Raw genomic sequence first — 21,689 nt, 5'->3', positions numbered from 1 at the left:
GCATACATGATTTGAAGGGAGGTTGTGTTCAATAGCACGTGTGGGGGGTGGGGGGAGTTGAGAGAGATTAGTTATAAACTTGAGTATAATCTCCAGTGATAGAGTTTGTGTCTACTTTGATCTACATCTCTCAAAAGTTTTAGTCCTTTAGGGTTTGTGCACTATCCTAGGACATAACGGCAGTCTGCAGAGGGCTGGAGAGTGTGGCAGGAGAGTGGAGTTACGCACCTGACTGCAAGAAAGGAATCAGAAAGAGAAGAATAAAAAGACTTGTAACTAGTTGTTTTGCTTCTGTGTTAAAATTGAGTGTCCTGTAAGTTAAGGCTGTTTTAGCTCTTAGTCTTGTCAGTTATGCCTGTGACATAGTATTTTCTGTGTGATTTCAGAGTTTCCTCCAAGGATCCTGAATTGCTTCACGAATTTGAATTCTCTGTATGCTTTCTGTCCTCCTTTTGCAAGTAGAAAAAACAAAGCTTGAAGTAAATGGTGGCCCCAGGTCAGAATATGCCTTGACCAAGTGACACGTGGAACCAAGGGTTCTCTCCTCTGGTCCCCTCTCTGGAGTTACTTTGGTCATCTGAGAATACTTGTGACGTGAGGCGTTTCCAATTTGCCTTGCAGATGTTCTGAAACAATCTCAAAGAAAGGTTTCTTGGGGTTGTACTAAGCTTAAAATAGCTTGGATTCTGTGCTGCCACTGACTCTGCTGGGGTCGACAGAGACCTTGAGGCTCCGCAGCCTGCCCTTTTGAGTCTCTGTTCTTCCCTTCTGGTGACACCTTTTTGGGGGAACTGCTTTAAGAAGTCATAGAAAAGAGCAATGTGTAAATATTAATGTTTAGTATTTGTCTTTAAAATCCCTCTGGGATGCTGAACAAATCTGCACAGTGTGTGCTGTGGTCTTCTGGACGCTGCTGTCTTACTGATTGGATCTGCTAGCGTACCATTAGCCCGTGACAGTAGCAGTTGTCAGCCTGTGCTGCCCCCGGATCATGGATAGAGCTCTTCTTGGTAGCGCTCGGGCCATCTCCCCAGTACAGGTAGCTGCACTGAAACAGTGTCCTACTGGCTTCTCTCAGTCCAAATTCAGACCTCAATCAAGGTCTGTCATCTTCGTGGAGTCAAGTTCTTTCTCCTGTCCACCTGGACTAGCTAGGACTTTGGAGTGGTGCTCCAGTCCCCCGTGGTAATGGTGCTGGGTGGAGAGCATGGCTCCTTTTGGTATGGGCTGAGAGCGTGTTTGCCTTGTGCGCTGTGGTAGAGTGCTAGAGGGAACTCTCATAGGAAACCGCAGTCTTAACTTCCAGTTTTGTTGGGCCTATTCTGCGACACACCTGAAAGAGATGCAACAAACTGGTACTACAGCATTCGCCAGTTTAGCTTGCAAAGGCCCATCCATTTCCAAATACACACCTAAGAGAGGGCAGTGAGGAGAGAATTGTCCTCGTTGACAGTACCGTTAATTTCCACACTGAACAGAGTTCTTTCTTAAGAGTATCTCTTTGATTTTCCTTACTCTGCAAAACATTTTATCTTGCCAGTCAACAGCTTAACTGTTATGGTGTAAACTTCTTCCTACAAAACATGTAACTTAAAGCATGGAAAAAATGGTCTGGGCAGACCTGGTTCCATTGCCATTCAGCCTAGAACACCTCAAGCCAGCCTATCAGTGTTAATGCAAGCAGACTGGCCACAGTTATTGCTATCCAGACCTAAATTGAGCATGTACCCGGACAAAGATGCCACAGTTTAATATTTAATGTTCTGTAAAGCTGCACTGAGAGCTCATACTGAAATGTGTCAGTAAAGGCGTGCTGTAGCAGTGATAGCAAACGGCTGAGAGCCAAGAGGATCCTGCTCTCTACTTCCGCCTGAGGCATGTTCTCTGATATCAAGCAACTTGCTTGACCCCCTTGTGTCTCAGCCAAACCAGCTGTAAAATTAAGCAACAAAGAAAGCTCAGTGACAAACAGATGTGTCTGGAGGTGAACTTTCAAAGCAAGCTTAGCTTTACCAATAAATTTGTCTTAATAGCAGAATTTCTGGTTTTTAACCTAATGTATGTTTTTGTCCTTCCAGGCAGCATTCACTCTTCTCCTGGGTCCTTTCACCTTCTTCAATGTGCAGAAGACAAAGTATCTACAGATCATGACATCCCTGATGAGATGGATAGGTGAGTCTTGGCAGGCCCCCACCTCTTCACTGTAGATGGAACTGAGTCAAGCTATTGATGAATCTCTTTGGCAAGATTTTTTTTGTTTGAAAACAAATGCTTGTCAAAACAACCTCTTTGAGCAGGATTGTCTAGACCTGATAAATCTTCGATCAGGAAAGATGTGGGTTTTTTTCTGGGATGAAATTTCTGACTGAAACTAACACTGTTCTTGACCAAACATGGTCTGGTAGATACAGCTTTAACCTCATTTATGTGAGAGAGGTGGGAGAGATTTGGACTGGCCTCCTTTGTCTGGGCTAAGTATGTTAACCACCAGTTGCTGTTCTGCAGTAAGTCTCTCTCTCAGCATGTGTACAACAAGTTTTGAACAATCTTGTTTTTGATCTGAGGACAAAAGGGACTTCTCTAGGAATTTTTTTCCCCTCGTTTTATCATCTGGTTGCATTTTTCCTTGGGTTTTGCTTTAGCATAGGATATGTCGCAATGAAAACTCCTGAACCAATCTGTGCTGTCCTTGGGAAGCACTGCTGTCATGAGCCCTTTCCAAAATCTTACCCCCAAGGGCTTTGGGGAAGACATCAGTGCAAACCGTATTTCCTTCAAGGGAAAAGATCCTTGCTTTTGCAGTGCTATTGTCATCCAAAGATGCAGCTGCTTCATACCTGGTTTGTGTGTATATATGCACTTACAGGCTGAGAGGTGCAAGTGTGTCTTATGGAGGCTTATGTTGGGGTTTGTATTACTGTGTTAACCTAGACAGGATAACCGATACTCAGAGCGAACAGAACGGATGCTACAGCACTAGCAGCGTTTCAGCAGGTTAGCAGTCTCCTGTTTGATGGGCCCAGACCAGTCCAGCGTGGGTTAGTGCTGCTTATGCCTATCACTGACCTGCAACAGGAAGAAAAGCTGATTCTCAGACTACTTCCCACCACCACTACACACGCACTTACTTGACCTGACTTCGGTTGGGGAAAATACAACTTTCTGCAAGTTCAAAGGCCAGATCCTGTTTGGAAATGGCTGGCGGTCACTTCAGGGGAATAGAGATTCTCTGTTCCAAAGATCATCTGAGGTGGGGTTAAGCAGTTGTCACCCAAGGAAATGAGGTTGGATTTTAAGCCCCGGAGCCTCAGATGCTGAATAGTTTGAGTTAACGAATGCTGACCTTGGGTGGTGTGGAAATCTTGAATGTCGGTTTCTCCCCTTTGTTGTTTGAGCACATGAAAGGTTTGAAAGCCCCTGTGCTCTGCAGAGAAAGAGGTTATCTCATTAAGGGATATTAAAGTAAGTAAAAAAAGTAATCTCTTCTCAGCTCATTGGCCTCTTTCCAATCACCTGGCCTCCTCTTTCCCGGTAGAGACATCAGTCAGACCTCATCCTGTCTCTGTGACAACCTGATGCCTGTCTGGTCTGCCACTGGTTTCCTTTTAGCCAGCTCCCTCCAGTATGAGGTTTGTTAAACCTTGCCGTAAAGGCAAACTGCCTCTTTTTCTGTCGCTTGATGGAGAGGGACAAAAGCAGCATTTGGAGAAGCACAGGGGAAATTCATGCTTTAGTCTGATTGATTCCTGCATCAGCCCACTGGGGAACAGCTGCCCCAGATAATGATATTTAATGACTCTGACAGTACCTTAGTGGCAACTCAGAGCAATGGATTCCGTATGTGTACAGTGAGGGATAGATTTATTAGGAAAGACTGTTTATCAGAAAGCCATGTGATGCAGGGAACAGCGTAACGCACTCTGCTGCAGATTCTGGGCTAAGGATGGATCCAGCGCTGTTCAGACTCACCAAGCTGGCTTCTTGCACGTTCTCACATCACCCACCATCTCCCTTCTCCAAAAGCAGGGCTCTGAGTTAAACATGGGTAGGTCTTGTGTTGGTGATGGAGCTTAGACAAGATACTAAAGAATGGTTTTAGCCTGTGTTTTGTAGTCTCCTTAGCTTTTCTGACCTGAATACCAATGGCCAGATGTAGACTACTGTCCCGCTACAGTTTGTGCCTTTTCTTCCCTCCTCCTTTGGTTGGGTTTAGCCATGTGGTGCTGAAGGTGGTTCTCCCTCTGCAAGGCACTCTGAGCAGCAGAGCTGAGTGCTGGAGCTGCCAGCCTAGCTGTTTGCTTTGCCGAGTGAAAACTTCTTCCCATGCAGATAGTGCGTTGTTCAGTTTACGTGTGTCTGCTGGCCTGGTGTGGATGGGAAGGTGACCCACACTTTGCACTATTATTTGAAAAACCAAGCCTCCTTTCTGAGCTATGAGGCCATTTCAGGCTCTCTACCATGCAGGACCACCTCCCCCCACGCTGTTTTTCCCAGCCTGGTGAAAAGCCCCTGGATTTCACAGCAGCAATGGCTGATGTAAGACTGCACTGCCCCAGGTGTACTGGAGATAAAGATGACAGTGGCTGAGAGGATGGTTCTTGGCAGCAGAGAGAGCTAGCTGTGTGTGAAGGTCATTTCTGCTAGTGTTTGTAACAGTGTCAGCCTTGCCTTTGAAAGTAGCTTTTTCTTCTTTCTCCTCATCTAAGTGATAATCAAATGTCACTAGCCTCTTTGCAGAGCCTTGTGCTCATCACAAGCAGCGCTTCAGCTAACAAAGCCTACAGCGGTCGATCTCTGCACCTCATGGCGAAGAAAAATTTCACTCTGTCTCTGTATGAAAAATACACCATCTAGGACCTGAATTGGAAAGAAATATTGAGTCAGTTCGAAGAATGTGGAGATGCAGCCAGACATAGGGCTGATCCCTATTGCATTTTTCATCCCAGGATAGGGGGACTAGCCAGGACAGACACCTCTCAAGTCTCTAAAAGGAGAGCGTTGAAGAAGGAGCTTGAAAGCTCAAGTGCCATACCGCCAGAGAGCCCAGACAGATGGAGTTTTGCTGTTTGGGCCTGCTGAACACAGCTCATCTGGAAACAAGGCTGGCACGGTGAGGCGTTTTTCCTGTCAGGACTAATAGGAGCACGGAGGGTGGATCTGCATCTCCAGGTGGAGAGGGGCTGAGGGCAGAGACAGGGGTTCCAGAGACATGGATCCAGTGGCAGCTTTCTGAAGAGTAACAGCTTACACGCTTGGCTGCAAAATTGGTTGCTGCCTCACGTGGGTGAGTGCCAATGGTTAAACTTAGTGCAGTAGTCGGTACGTAAATTAAAGGACTTGTCTGTGCTTTTAGCAGTCTTGGTTCTCAGAGTTGGCCGATGTGTGAGGGTTTGCCTACACCAAGCCCTCATCCCATATCCAACAGCAAAAGCTCCTCAACCTGCTTTGTCAGCTCGCTCCTACTGCTGGTGTCTGAACTGCCTCGGGAGACCTCGGTACTCTAAGTATAGACATCTAAGGGGTGTGATAGGGAGCCAGCATGCTATGCTTAAAGGGAGAAAGGGCTATAGTCAGGAAAATCAAGATAACGTTCAAGGTGAGACCTTGATCTGAGTTAGGAATAAAACCTTATTGGCTCAACCAGTGCTTGAGCAACGCTACTAAGAGCACACCCAAGGCCCGGACTGGGTGACCAGATAAGTACGTCACGAACGTGGATCTTCTTTTTGGGGTAGGGAGGATTCCTTCCCCCAACAGTTATTTCTCTTTCTGTCTTTTCTTTCAGCTTCCTTCCACCTCAGCCTAACAAAAGAGTGGAGCTGTTATTAGCCCAGGTCTTTATCAGGTTTGGAGTTTGGAGCCTGTTTGCAGGTGTCTTAAAAGATTCTTGGAATGGGGAGTCTTCTGATGAAGGCTAATCCAACTAAGCCATCAATAGGTTAGACTGAACTGCTGGTATTTTAAACTTTGCTGCTCAGGCTTCTGGCTCTTTTTCTTCTTCTCTCCCCGAAGGGTTTAAATCTTTGGTAGTGATAGACTGCTTGCTTTAGAGACTTGATGTCTGTTTTCTTCTCCTCCTCTCGCTAATCTTGGTCAAATAGATGGTGTTAGGGGTGAGCTGCTGGAGGGGACAGCAGAGCTCGTTCTCCTTGGTGAAGGGAGCAGGGAACAGACCAAGTCAGACAAGGCTGATGCACTTGTCAAAGCAAAGGGAACACGCAGCTTTCCGGTGCACAGCCCTACTTCTCTTTATTATTAGATTATAACTATCTTGCAGCGTCACAGAAAGGTATATGGATTAGGGAAGTTAACGAAAAGGACAGGGCTCTGTGGAGCTCAGCAGCAAACATTGGGCTATTGTGTGTTAAGCAGCTAACTCGATTAATTGCAGCCTGTTACAGAGCCTGAGATGCCCAGCTCTATAGGCAGGGACCATTGGCTTTAAAGATTGTGGTAGCATGATTATTGCTGCTGTTATTGAAGAGTCTCTGGCAAATGTTCCCAGACAGCTCCCACTTGGGACATTTGCTCCATGTGCTGCTCTTGATGTTATATTGTAGTTATTAAAGTATTGTATTTTAATAAAGAGCCATTTTATAGAGGAATAAACTTCTGGGTTTGGCTGCTGCATGCTCAGTTCCTTCTCCCTGTAGCATAGTCGGACCATACTACATCCATTCTAGTAACTACAGCCCTTCAGATGGATCACTTCCAACTCTTCCCAAATTGTGGGTGTAAAACTGGAGACCATTAATTTAACCTCCTGCCTAGCTCTTTCCTTATGGCCAGTACGATGGAGTGAGGAAGGACCAGAACAGCAGGAAGTGTGCGTTAAGCTGTGTTCCTCTTCCAGCCTACTTGGTGGAAGGCTGCTAGGGGAGGAGCTGAGGAAGGGCTCTCCAGAGCACGCTGCTGAGGCTGACTTTCACATCTTTTCATTTCCTTGTACTTCTGCTTTTTCCACCAGAGTCCCGCCTGTTGTAGTCTTCAATGCTTCTCTGGAGAGAACAGGTTTCAGATGCTGTAGTGACTGTTCCTGCCATCCTTAGCAGGCTTAACTAGCCATGCTTGAGTTGATCTAGTGTGGATACCTAGAGTGACTCTGCTGTTTAACTGTAAACTGTAAGAATTAAAGCAGAGGCTGATGTAGGAGGGTATGACAATTATCTGAAGTATTTCCAGTATCCTGCAGAGAGATTAGTTTGCCAATGTCCGCAGTTCTCAGGACAGCCTCTTTTTCAGATTAAAAATGGAGCTCTCTGCAGCAGCTTATGGAAGGGCCCATTAGACCTCTGCCCCTCTCCTTTCATAGAGCAGAGCATAAGGGATGACAAGGAAGATGGAATTGAACTGTAAATCAGGACACTGTTGCATGTTGAATTGTTTTAAGGATTCTGACAACCTTCTTCCACAAAGTTACTTTATGTTCCTATATCCCTTTTGAGCAGAGAAAGCTGCTGCCAGAGCCTGGGGTAAATAATTCACTAAGAGAAGTGAATATATTTATGAAGAGTTAGTTAAAAGGCTGTGCTTCTGTCATGCCTGCTTTTCGAGTTGTCGGCTGAGGAGCTCATTTCAGTGGTGCTTGTGGGGTGCAGTGGGGTGAAGCAGTGCCACTGCGAGTGAAAGTGCCGTGTTAGCTTCAGATGCAGATGGAGAGTGACATGCGGTGCTGGACAGGACCACTGAGATCCTGCGTGAGGAGTCGGCATTCCTGAAAAGAGCACTTTATCCAGGCAGCAGAGACAAACTGATGGGTCTGAGAGTTGGAGAGAGGGAGCTGAAAACGCCAGGTCGAGTTCAGCCCTGTGTCCCTGCTCTGCTAAAGGGTCTGGATGACAGTGCCCGCACAGATTTTCAGGGCAGGAGTCTGGCATGCAAAGCTGCTCTCTGTTGTGCAGAGTGTGAAAGGAGGAGCTTTGGGGACAAGGTCATTACAACTGTTTGCTGGGCATGGTCCGAGGCAAGATGCGGAAGGTATGGCTGATGCCGCAGAACACCCAGATTTCATGGGACATGGGCGTGCTGCACCCAGTGCTTTCCAAGGCGTGCAAAACCCTAGCTCAGGCTCACAGTGACACCAAAGTGTGTAATATTCCCTTCTCACAGAAGAGTACGTTGAGGCATGGAGGGGGAAGCAACCATCAAAGCTAATAGACCAAGTCAAGAGCAGGGCTCAGAACTGTGAACCGAGTCCCAGCTGTAAAGGCTTTATGGTGCTTCTGCCAACAGTGACTGAAAGAGAGGGGACAATAAACTATACAGGTGATTTTCCAGCAGAAGCAAACAAAGCTCCCTGGCTGCTCTTCCCTTCCCATATGTTGAGATAAAGCACCAGTGATAAACACCAGAGTACAGAGCATTTTTTCTCCCTATGAACTGTTACTGCTGTGCAGATGTCTATGCAGACCAGCAAATGCGGGCTGAGAGCAGGGTAGCTCCAACGGTTTCACAGCAGGAGTTGTTACCAGGTTGGGGCAGTTACTTGTAAATCTTAGTTATCATGTAGCAAGCACTACCCCAAACCATGAAGAAAAGCAGAGAGGTGATGTCTTTACAGCAGAGAAGTCCTAGTGAACTGCTTTTGACAGCCAAAAAGACTTGGTGCTGTTTAATAAAGTTTTCCTTTGTTAACGAAATGGGCTCTGCTTGGCCCAAGGCCAGGGCAGCAGTAATGTCTGAGAGGGTTGCAGCTAGCAAAATGTGGCAACGTGGGTGAAATGGCATGGGTAGCAGTGTAGTGACGTGAGATACAATGCTTTCATTTCTCAGGCTACCTTTTTCTTGCCTTCTTGGTAAGTTGCATCGTGCTTCTGTGATCATATGCCCAACATGTTGCTGTGCTTCCCCTGCTGTATGAGCAACAGTCCCCGGCCATGTAGAATCTGCATGAGTCTTTGGGGCAGGGAGGTAATTTATCCCTGCAGGTCCCTGCTCTCCACCGGAAGAACTAGCCGTAGTAATGTTCCACAGCTTTTCATAGCTGATAACTCTCTTCTGGGAAGTCATTTCTGTCCTCTTCTCTTTCTGACATCTCTCTCAAGAGAATTGCTGTCTTCTATGAACAGATCCATCTTGCTTCCACGTAGTCTCTGCACTCATAAATCCTTTATCTTCCCAGAGACAGTTCTTCAGGCTCAGTCATTGCCTCGTCTGATCCTTAGCTACTCCAGTTTCCACACCTGATGGGGCAAATCTAGTGTTCATATTACCCCTTTACCATAATTTCATGTAGAAACCTCCTCTGAAGCCTGGAACAATTTATCAGTTGCTGCTCCAGAGTTTAGAGAGTTAGAGGTCCTAAGCAAGTGACAGGATACAGCTTCTGGAGGAGAAATGTGATAACCGAGTTTTAAATTTGAGAATCGATGTCTTCATTTCAGATATGCTGTTCTGCCAGCCTAGTGAGCTCCAACCATGCTTTAGGACTTCAAATACCACAGCATCCATAATGCCTTGCAACTCCAGAGAGCTGCACTAGGCTCTTAAACTTGCCCAGAGAACTCATGGAAGGCAGCTGCCTCTGAGGTGGGGGAATAGCAGCCTGGAAAGACATCGATCATAAAGATGGGCAAACGAAGTGATAGCTAGGGATACAGAAGGAGAAATTGTCTTGACATGGCACTGTGCTGTTCAGTATGTGCGGAGGAGACAGTCTTGCTTTTATGCCTTCTCTCTTGAAAGAGTTGCCTAATGATAAACTGGAGGAGGTCCATTCCTCTGTTTAAGAGTGGTCTGGTATGATTTGGCTTGGTGAGGGTTCAAGACCAAGGTTAAGATGGGGAGAAAGCTTTGTCCTTTGAGTCCCTCTTAAGAGAATGGGCCCAGGAAGCTTGTGAAGGCTTCTTCCTCTCGGAATCCGTGCAGCCTAATGTATGAAAAGGGAAGCAAGCGGCGTGCGTTATGAAAGGGTGATTCATTATCATTATCTCCTGGCATATTGATTCTCCGCTTCGACAAGAAAGCTCTGTCACACCATCAGCCGGTGCTGACGGATGGCCCTGCCGCAAATGTGTCAGAAGCGTAATGCAGCGCCTGCTTAAACAAATGGCTCCGAGTGGGGGTAGGGGAGCAGCGAGGCATGGGTTGCTCTGCTGATGGCAAGGTGGTGTGGATTGCTGGGAGGGATGACAGACTGGTTTGGTGATGCTGTCGTTGGGCTTTCCTCATGGAAGGAGGAAAGAGAGTAGGGGCAGAGTTGGAAGGATATGACTTGAGCTGTGGGTGAATGGGTGTGCAAGATATTTCTTCCCCATCTCTACCTTTCTGATTCTTAACGTACAGGTAGCTGTAATGTAACCTTTGTTCTGATTTTTTTTCAGTAACTTTTCTGCTCTTCTCTGGCTTGTAGCTGTCTGCCTCTGTGCTTTCAAGAGCCAGTAAAACCATCCTACTTTTAACTGGGACCAATGCTTTGAAGGTGGGAGTTTACTGTTGAACTTGGGGAGCTGTATTTGCTTTTGGCTGGGATCACAGAGAGGTTATCCAAAGTCAGAACTCTGCAGAACCTCACTTCTGAGCTCACATCCTCCTTGCCGGGCCAGCTCTTTCTGAATTTCTCCTCCCTCTTCCCAGCATGGTTCAGTTTAGGGTCTTCCCATCGTTTTCTACATGCCGAGAGAGAGACAGAAGGGGGCTACAAGGTGAAACATCTTGCAAGCATAGCATAGTGTCTCGCTAGGGGCACACGGGGAGAGTTAAACCAGGACCTCATTCTCAACATCAGCTGTCAGCTCCTCTTCTTCCAGGAGCCTCCTATGATTGGAGGAAAAAAGTGTTTCAGCCTAGGACTCTTTTTTTTCCCTCCTCCTGTAACAGCCTTTTTGCAGAGAAATGAAGCACAAGCATGAGACAGCATTTATCATTTGCAAAGGTATTTGCTCTGATGCTGCGAAACAATACTTAAACTTAGAATGGCTAAATTATCTTCACTATTATCTTCACTGCTTCTCTGTACAGCTCTGTTATGTTTCTATCGAAGCTCACAAAAATGTACTTATTAATACCCCCAGACTCCCGTATTTTCCGAGGGTTCTGATATTTGGATGTGTGCTCATCCATATTCATCCTTTTTCCATCTGCAAGAAACGTAGCAGAGCTGTCTGTCTCTGAATCAACATCTCTTGAGTCAAGCAGGACAGGAGGCAGTAACTGTCTGCAAGGTCCACTTTGCCTGGGAGAAAGAGCTGGTGTATCTTTCTCCAAGAGTGAGGGGAGGTGTCTGTAGGTAGAGGCAACTGAGCAGGGGTGATGAGAGTGCATCACAACTCTTTCTCTGTGGCATACCCCCTCTTTTTATTCCTCAGGCCCATTTACATCCTTTGGTAAAAAGGATATTCAAATCTCTAGAGACCAGGAGATGAGTTGGGTGAAGTGTCCCCCGTGCTTTGTTGACTGAAAAGCCTGTTCAGTGGTGTGTTGGATCGCAATGGGTCTGATGCTGTTGTGGGTATCTGAAGTTCTTTCCTGAAGCATGTTGCTCAGATCCTCTGTTCTGTTTGTTCAGGAAAAGATCAGGGCTTTTTTACCAACCCGTGTCCTCCTGGTGAAGGAGCACTGTAGGAGCAGCTGATGTGGCAACTGTAGGTGACTTGAAATGGTACATTGGGGCTCTGCCTTCAGCCTGCTGTCCCGGGTAGAGGGGGATGTGAGCAGGGTCTTTGTGTGTGCCTGCAAGATCCTGTGCTGCCTCGTCTGCTCAAAGCTGCCTGTCAGTCAGAGTCTGTCATCTTCTCTTCATCTTGATTTATCATCCAGCATAACTAGGTTTCAGAGTTTCACTTCAGCCTTGCCTCCTCGCAGGGACAGGGAGATAAATCTAGGATGCAAATGTTTTAACTCTCCGATTCCAGGAGCAGGGCAAGAAAAACTTCCACCCCGGGGAGTGAGAGAAAACAGCTGTCAGAGCAGGGTTGCTCTTGTGATCTCTGGGGTTGGAATTGGGCAGGTTTCCAGTTTACCACCTCTCTCAAGGGTAATGCATCCACAGAGCACTAGTGCTAGGGCAGGCGGAACGCTAGGTCACAGCACCTCCTCCAGAGCTGGGAACTTTGGGAAGAGTCATTGGCTTATCCCACGTACATGGTTCTCAGGGTGGATGGAGAAAGGAAGAAAACCAAAAACCAGGAGGAATGATGTTTTGATCTTCTTTGTACCATTTCTTGTCTATAGTAAAGCTTCACATATAGTTGAGCAAAGTCAGCTTTGTGCCTTGGCCCAGTGGGATCTGAGATGTCTTAAGGAGATTCTCTTTAGGAATCCACTTCAGTCCATGGAAATAAGTAGGAAGCAATTCTCTGTGGCACTGATAGCTCAGACAAGCTATCTGAGATAGACTTTCTAACTACCAGAGCATGGTTGTCCCCAGCCTCAGGATTCCCTGGGTCTCACCAAGAATGATCGGATGACTACCAGATATCTTGGAGTAGGCTTCCTTTCCCAAAACAGCATTTGTGAGTTGAGAGGGAGGGCTATGTTATATACAGATGAGCCCTGGCTTGAGTGAAGAATCCAAGGGGGATTTGATTTAAATCTAGATGCTAGAAAGGTGCTAAGGGGCAGAAGGGAAGACCAGAAGAGTGTGATTTCTTTAATCTAACAAAATGAGGGTACTGTTGCACCAGGGCAGGGAAGGAGCTGTTTACTCTAAGGGACAGCACGGTCTCCCAAAGGCTGGTATAACACTTCAAACCTTGATTCCAAGTGTTTAGCAAAGCATCACGCCTTGCCTTCTTGAAAACAGTAGGAGTTTAGATCTTAGTCTTGGATTATCACTCCTCATATTTTTAGAAGGTTTAATTTCTGAAAGAAGCATTTAAGAAAAAACAAAGGTTATCTGAGTTCTAGTTTCTTAAGTCTGTAGGCGTCTATCTGTCATTTAGGAAATCCACTGGAAACCTGATCCTTCAGGACTCCCTACCAGAAAAACACATGCTGGGGCAGAGAAGAGCCTTTGTATCTCTGACTGAAGACTGGTTACAAGCTTGGAGGCTCCCCTGAAGTCCAGCCGGTCCTGTTAGCTTCGGTGTGGAAAGCAGGGTTTTGAGCCAATGGCAAGAGAGTTGGGAGATAGAAATAGGTCACTCTTTACCCTTGGCTAAGCATAGCTGGTAGAGATTTACTGTCTTGTGGGCAGGGAAAGAGGTACAAGGCTTCTGCAGTTAAATCCAGTCAAGATACAGGAATGATTTGGTTTTGGGCTTTGGAGGCTGACCACTTCCCCAAGCGAGAGGGAAAGGAATGGCCTCAGTGTATTTCCACAGTTGCCTAACCTGGTTTGTCTTGGTTTTCAGGGCACCTTCTCTTTCCTCTAGCATGTGCAGCCCCAGGGAGTGTACCCGATACCTTGTCACCTGGAGCACATCTCTTTAAGGTTATCTTGCTCTAGCTGATGTGGCTGGCAAGCATTTCTCCTCTGGGGAGCAATGGGCAATGTGGGAAGACGCAGCAACCATACTTGTGTTCACAGCGCTTCTCACTTGCTGGCTTGAGTGAAGGCAAGGGGAATTGTGCACGCCCAGAGCAATGAGCTGTTGCTTTTCCTGGCCCTCTGTGACTGGTCCTGGGGAGATCTATAGTGCCCAGCGCTCCCAAAGTTGCTCGGCTGTTGTGGTGCCTTGGAGTGATAGATCTGCTGTCATCTCTCCAGTCCGGTGCCTGCTTGTGGAGAGCTGTTAGACTTTCCCTGTCACTGGGAAACAGTTGGAAGCTGAGAGGTTTCCTGAGGCAGTAAGAGGTGAAATGTGGAATGTGGATACCTAAGTGCTCAGCATGAGACCAGCGTTTGCAACCTGAGGAAAAGAAGGATTGCTGTGAGAGGAGAGAGAGGGGAAACTGGGAAACTGTTGGGGGGTGTGTGTGTGAGAGATGATCATGCTTCAGCTAAGGTTAATCTGGTCTCTCTGGGGACAGCAGAGACAGCATCTGCTAACTGGTCTATAACTATCACTTCTCTAGGCCAGTCCCTGGCAAGGCTTTCCATCTCTGGCTGCCGGTTTCCAGCAGAGCAAGCGAGTATCCTTGCCCTGCTTGCAACGCCAGTGGCCTGCCTGCTCTGGGCTTGGCCATGGGGATGTGTGCTGCTCTAATTTCTCCGCTGTTTTATTTATGACATTCAAAGTTATCCATAATAGTAGTGTCAGCACTTTGTTATTTTTTTCAATACCTGGTAATTCATAGCTGTGCTTTGATGTGCAGGAGACAGCTGTCTACAGTGGCCCATCCATTGCCAGCATCAGACTGTAAATTTTGCTGCTTGCTGCCCAGCCAGGCAGGCTTCTTCCCCTGTTCCTTGTTAACTCCAGCAGCTGATGATCGCCTTTCCCAGGTTGATACCAGAATTAGGTTTCTGCTGTTTGTGGCACGCTAGGAATAACAGTCTAGCAATAACTGCTTCTGGCTCAAATTTCCACCAGCAGAGTAAATAAAGGTATTAGCCCAATCTTTCCATTTCCTTTTTGTCTATAGCAAGTTGCTTTTTGTGACAAGCTGATAAAATGTTATTAGGCTTTTCCCTGACATAAGTAAAGGGGAGACCAGCAGACTTCATGCCTCGAAGTGATGAATTTTAATAGCAGCTTTTCACTGCTGTTTTAGTCCCTTCCAGACTGGCTTCTCCACCTGGGATTAACTACAGACAGCCTGTTCTTCCTACCCAGGAAATGGCTGGCTAGTTCTTGTGCTGTTGTGCTTGACAGGTCACAGGGACAGGAAAGCTCTACAGTGGCTGTTCCCATGCATCTGCCTGTATATATAGGTGAGGTCTTGAAAATATTAGTCCAGCCACAAACCCTGCAAGAATATTACTGGGTTTGACTCTGCAGCCAGGTTTGATCTTTTCCTCCTTTAGAGGTCAAGGCTCAAAGCTCTGTAAGTCACTTCTAGACAGTGACAATTAGCCAGTGGGCATGGCAGAAGCCTACATGGCCTGAGACCCTCGGGGAAGAGGGTGTTGAGTTCGGACAGCAGTGTTAGTGTTATGTTTCTGAAGGGCCTTAGAGCAATCGTTTCCTAAAACAGGTGGGAGAGTCCCGGGGGGGGGGAGACTGGAGGAAGATGTCTGCCAAAGACAGTCCTGAGCCTATTCCCTTGTGTGCCGACTAGCAATGAAAGGAAGTCGTGATTAGTTCCTGTGTATCTTGCCTTTGATGTGCAGTACCGCATTCTCCAGAGATAGGGAAACGCTCCTGTGGCGCAGTCGGGAGATCTGCTGCCGAGACTGCCAGTGCCGATGGGAGGAGGGTTGTGGGGAGTGTGGACATGGGCTTGACCTGAAGCATTCTCTCTCCCCAGCTTTCATCCTCATGATTATTCTGGCCCTCATCCGCATCAGCAGAGGCCAAGCAGAGGGTCATCCGTCCATGGCCCAGCTGTCGGGCATCCGCAATCTCTTTGGGGTGTGCGTCTACTCCTTCATGTGCCAGCACTCCCTGCCGTCCCTCATCACACCCATCTCCAAGAAGAGGCATGTCAACAAGCTCGTGCTGCTCGATTATATCCTGATACTGGCTTTCTACAGCCTCCTGTCCTTCACTGCCATTTACTGTTTCCGCAATGACACCCTCATGGACATGTACACGCTCAACTTCACCAACTGTGAAATCATCAACATCGCCTTCATTCGCTACTTCCTGGGCCTCTTTCCAGTCTTCACCATCAGCACCAATTTCCCCATCATTGCTGTGACCCTGCGCAACAACTGGAAGACCCTTTTCCACAGAGAGGGGGGAACCTACCCCTGGGTGGTGGATAGGATTGTCTTTCCTGCCATCACACTGATTCCCCCAGTGCTGGTGGCTTTCTGCACCCACGATCTGGAGTCCTTGGTGGGAATCACGGGAGCCTATGCTGGGAATGGGATCCAGTACCTCATTCCGGCTTTCCTCGCGTACTGTAGTCGGAAGGACACTCAGCTGGTCTTCGGCAGCGGTACCGTTAACAAGCACCTGTCCCCTTTCCGGCACACCTTCTGGATTGTGTTCGTGCTCATATGGGGCTTTTCTTGCTTCATGTTTGTGACTGCAAACATTGTTCTGAGTGAGTCAAAACTGTGATGTGGGCGCGGCGGCGTGCTCCCTCTGGGGCTCCGGAGGAGACTCCAGCGCTTCAGCTGCTCTGAGACTGCAGAGGGGGAAGGAGGCAGCGTGGAGGGAAGTTTCCAGGCCGTTGGTTCGGTGACATAGGTCAGACCTGGACACAGACTTTCTTTTCTCCACTTCCACTTTGGGTGTGGATGGAGTAGGCTCAGCCTTTTTACAATCCCGGTTCACAGACCCGCTGTACAAAGCCAGGGGCTGAGCTCTTGGCAGCCTGTACGATTAACCAGTGCCCAGCCGCTTCTGCCTTGAGCTCTGTTCAAGCATCACTTCTCCGCCCTTGCTGCAGCTCTCCTCTGGCGCTGCAGGTTTCAGCACACGGGAGAGCTGACAGCCTTGGCTGCTCACTACGGTAGTCGGCTAAATATCCCTGGCCCCAAAGACAGGGACCTGCTGTGCACAGAATCCAGCAGGAATTTGGGGGAAATTAACCTCTTTTTCATCTGGGACCCCCACAGACACGAAACTCCTGTGCCAGTTGAGGGTGGAGAAAATAAATTAGGGTGGGAATAGCCCTAACCCTCTTTTTTGTTTTTTTAAAATATCTGTTACACCTTCTTCTTCCAGAAGCATTAACCTGTTTTATGCTCTGGGTAAGGAGCACCATGGATTGCCTGGGATCTGGGATCTCTTGCTTAGCAGAACTGGATTTTTTTTTCCTCATCTCTGGAGTTTACATTCACACTTCTCCCTCTATTCTGTTTGTTTTGGCAGCCTTAGTCCTATAGAGCAGTGTCCATATGCATGCAGGGGTGTAGCTCTTCACCCTTGGAAAGGAAACCACAGCCTGGCTTCCCTTGGCTCCTGCATGCAGCTAAGTGACTTCAGCTGGCAGAGCTGTTCTCCGTTTCACACGGGGCTGGTGCACCAGGCCAGGCCCCGGCTGCAGTGGTCAGGATTTATGTGGGCTGGGGAGGTGCTAATTACCCAGGCCTGATGCGGGTTAGATCTGCGAGAGCCCTGGCTGTGCACGCCAACACATTTCCAGCCTCCTGTGCTGGGTAATTAGCCTTGAAACAAGGTGGGTGTTAACTCCAGGGAATGGGCTGGTGCCAGCAGGAAAAGGCTGCGCTATGGCTCAGCTGTGCCCAGCTCCCTGCAGGAGCAGAGCTCGTGTGATGGGAGAGAGGGCTAGAGCCCTCCTGAAACTGCTCTGCACCCACCCATGCTCTCCTTCTGCGCAGGGTTAAGGTGGGCTTCTTGCTGGTCTTAATTCAGCTTATCTGAGAGTTTGCTTGGCTCCCAGGTAATTCTGTGCCTGTTATCGTGGGGGCAGCTAATGCCTTAGATTAGTCTCTGCTCCTGAGGCTTCTCGAGGTCACTGTACCACCCAGTGACAGAGAGCATCAGCTCCGGAGATCTGAGGCCCTTAGGCAAAGATTATATAGGCTTTCATAGCAGAAGGAATAACTTTAGAAGTTTTCACCTGAAATATTTTAAGCCTTTCTTCCCTCAACCCTTACTAAAGCGGGTGCAAAGCCAGGTGCATGCCACTGGTGCTATATCCTCTCGCCCTCTGCACTGCTGTAGTATTAAGCGTCACTGCTCACTAAAAGCAAGCTTTGAACTGCAGCTGCTTTTTAATCAAGCTCTATTTTCAAGTAAGACTTCCTTGTGCTCCTGCGGGGCGAGCAGGCAGGTACCTGGAGCTGTACGAACACACTACGTGGTTTTTAAAGCAAAAGTCCCTTCACCTCTCAGGCCTGGGTGCTGTGAGCGTGTCCTTGCTGCGCTGCTCGGAGAGGAGCCGGGGGGACCGTTTCCCCCATCTCCAGCTCCCTCCTGGACAGGTTTTGGCAGCTCTTGCTGGTGAACTTAAACATCCCCAGATGCCAGATGAACAAGTTGCTTTACGGGTAGCCGGTGCTGGTGCCTCGCCGAGGAAGCGATAGCAGCTACGCAGTCCGGAGGGCGAGTTCCTCGGCGGCAGAGCGGGGCCCTGGCGAGAACAGAAGGCCGCTGCGCCTTTCTGTTGCTTGTTCTCGGGCTCTTGCACCGTCTTGGCTGCCGGAGACGGGACAGGGCGCAGGTGCCGCGGTGGGGCACGCCGGGCTGCTCTGACCTAGCACGGCTGGGAGACGGGCGAGGCGGGAGGGAGGGATCGAGCCTTCGGAAGGGGGAAATGCTGCAGGCAGCTGCTCCTCTGTGCAAGGGCACGGGTGTGGATTTACGGAGGGGGCCGAGGCCTTTCCTGGCAGGCTGCTGCCTCGGGCTGCCTGCGCTTTGCGGGGCCCTGGGGTCAGCTCCGTCCCTTTGGGCACTGCGTGAGCTCCTCGCCTTTGCCTTTCATTGCCCGCCGGAGAGCGGCTGCCCTCGGTTCCTTGTTTGCCTCCGTCCATCCCTTCCCCCCATGGGGCTGGCCTTTCTCCCCCTCTCTTTCCGCCCCAAAGCTGCACGGGCAGCGAAGGAGTCTCTCTTCGTACAGCAGCAGCCTTCAAACTCCGCCGCTCGCAGCAGGAGTGGGGTGCGGGGGGCCGAGACCACCTAGCATCCTGCCCGCTGCGCCTTTCCCCCGGGGTTGCCGTGGAGTAAAGCACAGCTGCGCTCGTCTCCTTTAGCAGGAGCCACTAAAGCCCCCAGGGCTGGGAGACGGTGCTGCCGCATGCTTCACCCTGCCATGAGCGCCTGCGGCCCGCCAGCCCCCCGGGCACAGCGGTTCGGCAGCTCTCGTCCGATGGACTTGCTTTTCAAGACGTGCCTTCTCTCCCCCAGCCTCGGTGCTCGGCAGCAGCTTCCGAGGGCCCTTAGCTCTAAGCCGAGAGCTGCTGGGAAGGCAGCCGGGGCCGCGGCGCGGGGAGAGCTGCCTGCCTTGCGCTCGCGCATCCTCCCCGTTCGCCACGGTACCTCCCTGGAAGAGCTCTGGGCCCCGAGGAGCACGGGCGACTTCTTAAATAAATAACCGAGCATGCCAGACACCTGCTGTCCTTGCACAGCAGCGAAACAAATCTACCTTAGGAATCGGGGCGTTTAGTGGAAAGAAACTCCACGGTGGAGAGAACATTTTTCATATAAAACGTGACATAGCAATGCCTTAAAAATTACCAGTGAGAGGGGGACGGGGAGGGCTCGCTGGAGCCGGCGCTGCCCGCGGCTGGGCTGGGGGAGGCAGAGCTGGGGTGACCCTGACTGCTACCCCAGCTCCGCGCGGGGCGGGAGCTGCTCTCGTCTCGCAGCTCAGGAATGAGTCTGTTTTTATTTGGCCGTTATCAATGCTATATTCAAAATTACAGATCCTCACGTGATGCTTGTCCTGACTGTAATTAGTTTTCAAAAGAAAAAGGGATTAAAACTAAAATAAAATGCACATTATACATCCATTTTAGTCTAGCGTCTTTCTTCACCCCCCTCCTCCTCTCGCAGGGGCAGCGAGCAGCTGCTCCCGGCGGGGCTCCCGCGCCTGACGGGGAGAAACGGCAGGCGGAGAGGGCGACGGAGACCCTCACCTCCTCCTCCGTGTCCGTCCCCTGCAGCTCTCGGTGGTGCCTGGGAACTCAATTAAAACATCTGTACTTTCTCCTCCTCAATTACATCTCCTAACACTTAAAACCAAACAAATTGAATCGCTCCACTGCCTCGGGCTGCAAAGGCAGTTTCTGCCAACAAATTTATTATCACCATAAAGCGCAGCTTGATTTATGTTAAAATATTAAAACACATCTTTATGGTGGAAATAAATACTTTCTCTGTGACTCTCTCGAAGGACCTCACAAGCAGGGGAGGATTTTGGGGCTGGGACTGTAAATCTGGAATCAAACTGGCATCAGGGATGGATTCGGTCTTTTGCAGCACTTCAAAGAGCTACAGCCGCGGAAGGAGAAATAAAAACCTCGAGCAAGAGAAGCGGGTATGGAGAAGGCTTAAACATCGCCGAGGAGCAGCGCTGCCCCTGTGGTGGTCAGGGTGGGTTTTAGTCATTTGGAGGCTCGTGGAAAGGCGGTGGCTGAGCCTCCCAAATCCTGCCTCTCTCCTGCGACCCGAGGAGCTGCCGAGGTCTTCGGGAAGGGGCCGGTGGGGTAAAAATAACACCTGAGCTCCTTGTTAAACGCTGGGGAATGGTGCGTGTCGGGGGAGCCCCCCACCCTGCCCGTGCGGCCACGGTGACAGGCTCCGGGTTAGCTGCCGCCAGCCTGGGGCAGGCCGGCTCCGAGGGGACGCGGGAAGGGGTGGGCGCTGGTGGGGACGGCCGGGGGCCGGGGGCTGGGGCAGGCAGGGACCCAGCGCCCGGGGCGGCACCCGGGGCGAGCAGAGGCCGGCTGCAAAGGGACGAGCCGGCGGTGTTTTGTTTTCCACCCAGGGCACTCGTAAACTGCAGGCTGCAGCATCCCGGGTGGCATGGGTGCCAGAACCGGCTGGATTAAAAAGTGATGGATTAGGCGCTTTCACCAAAGAGTGTCTTCCTCAAGGGCTGTTAAGCACTAAAATACCAAACGGCTGCTTCGGAGAGCCCCGAGCCCCCGAGCGCTGGCACCAGGACCAATATGTGGGTGAATCTGTGCCCTGCTCTCGTCTCCGAGGGAGCGCGGGATGCGGCCCGGGGGCATCGGGGGCAATAGTCCTGCCCCACGCAGGCGGGACGAGGTGAAATACCACCTGCAAACTGCTCAGCGCTGCCCTGTGTCGAGGGTGCGGTGCCAGGCTCGTGTTTCTGCTGGGATTTTTTTGCGGCGTGTCTCTGCCTTTCTGAAGGCGGCTGTGGCTGTCAGGTCTGGCTGCGTTTCTCAGTTGGGGCTGTCCCAAAATGCCACCGGGGACGGCTGCGAGAGCAGCTCGGCCCCTCTTTTACCCCGATGCTTCAGATATCCTGTGGCTGAGCTGTCGTGGCCGGATTCGGCTCCCTGCCGGCCCCGGCGCAGCACCCTACTGCCCCTCCCAGACCCCCAGGGCTGCTCCCGTCCCCCCAGGGCCCCAAATTAACGCCCCAGGCACAGGGGAAGGCAGAGAAAGAGCGGCTCTTCCCACTGCAATTAGCATATAAATTAGTTATGCAAATGACACCGCAATGGCATGGGACAGGGGTGGATGCTGCCCACCCGCGGGTGCCACTGCCCGTCCCCACGGCCCGTCCCTCCCGTCCCCAGCCGAGCCCTGCAATAAAACATGAGGCAAATCCATTTGCCTCTGCTGAGTCACTAGGGACATAACTAATTAATTAAAAACATGGGTTAGAGATTTTTTTTTTTTTTTCTTTTCCTTGCAGCTCCCTTTTGTTCCTGCAGCTCCCACCCTACCCCGCTCGGGCCGGGCTCTGCGGAGCCAAGCCGAGGCCGCTGCACCGGGACACCCATGGGTGCAGGCTCCTTGGGCTGCAAAGCCACAACCCCGGGAAGTGCCCCAGGGAGCTGCCGGCACCCCGGAGCCACGCGGGCCCGGCACCGCGGCAGCCCGGCGAGCCGCCCCATGCCTGCAACCGGCACCGCCGGGTTTATTTATTTAGCGCCTTTATTTATATAGCGTCACCTTCTTCCCTCACCAAGATGCCTTCGGAGGGGCCGCCAAAGCAATTAAGAGACAATTGCGGTGATAAATAAATAATGGGAATTAAAGCGTCGGTACTGAAGCGTGATGGCAGTGCGGCGGCGAAGCAGCCAGATTTTT

General features: G+C 50.0%; 1 protein-coding gene across 7 annotated transcripts in view; it reads left to right on the top strand.

The window, feature by feature from the left end:
• Positions 1–19,411, top strand: part of TMEM104 (transmembrane protein 104) — a 49,145-nt gene extending 29,734 nt beyond the window's left edge. For all 7 annotated transcript variants that reach the window (XM_064522630.1, XM_026099014.2, XM_064522632.1 and 4 more), the window contains exons 9-10: positions 2,079–2,172; positions 15,292–19,411. In XM_064522630.1, coding sequence (XP_064378700.1) covers positions 2,079–2,172; positions 15,292–16,052 — 855 coding nt within the window. In that variant the 3' untranslated portion in view covers positions 16,053–19,411. The remainder of the gene's footprint in view (positions 1–2,078; positions 2,173–15,291) is intronic.
• Positions 19,412–21,689: the final 2,278 nt, after the last annotated feature.

The sequence above is a fragment of the Dromaius novaehollandiae genome, chromosome 18 (genome assembly GCF_036370855.1).
Source record: "Dromaius novaehollandiae isolate bDroNov1 chromosome 18, bDroNov1.hap1, whole genome shotgun sequence".
NCBI lineage: Eukaryota > Metazoa > Chordata > Aves > Casuariiformes > Dromaiidae > Dromaius > Dromaius novaehollandiae.
The sequence above is the reverse complement of the archived record's forward strand: the minus strand, read 5'-3'. Positions and strand labels throughout refer to the sequence as shown.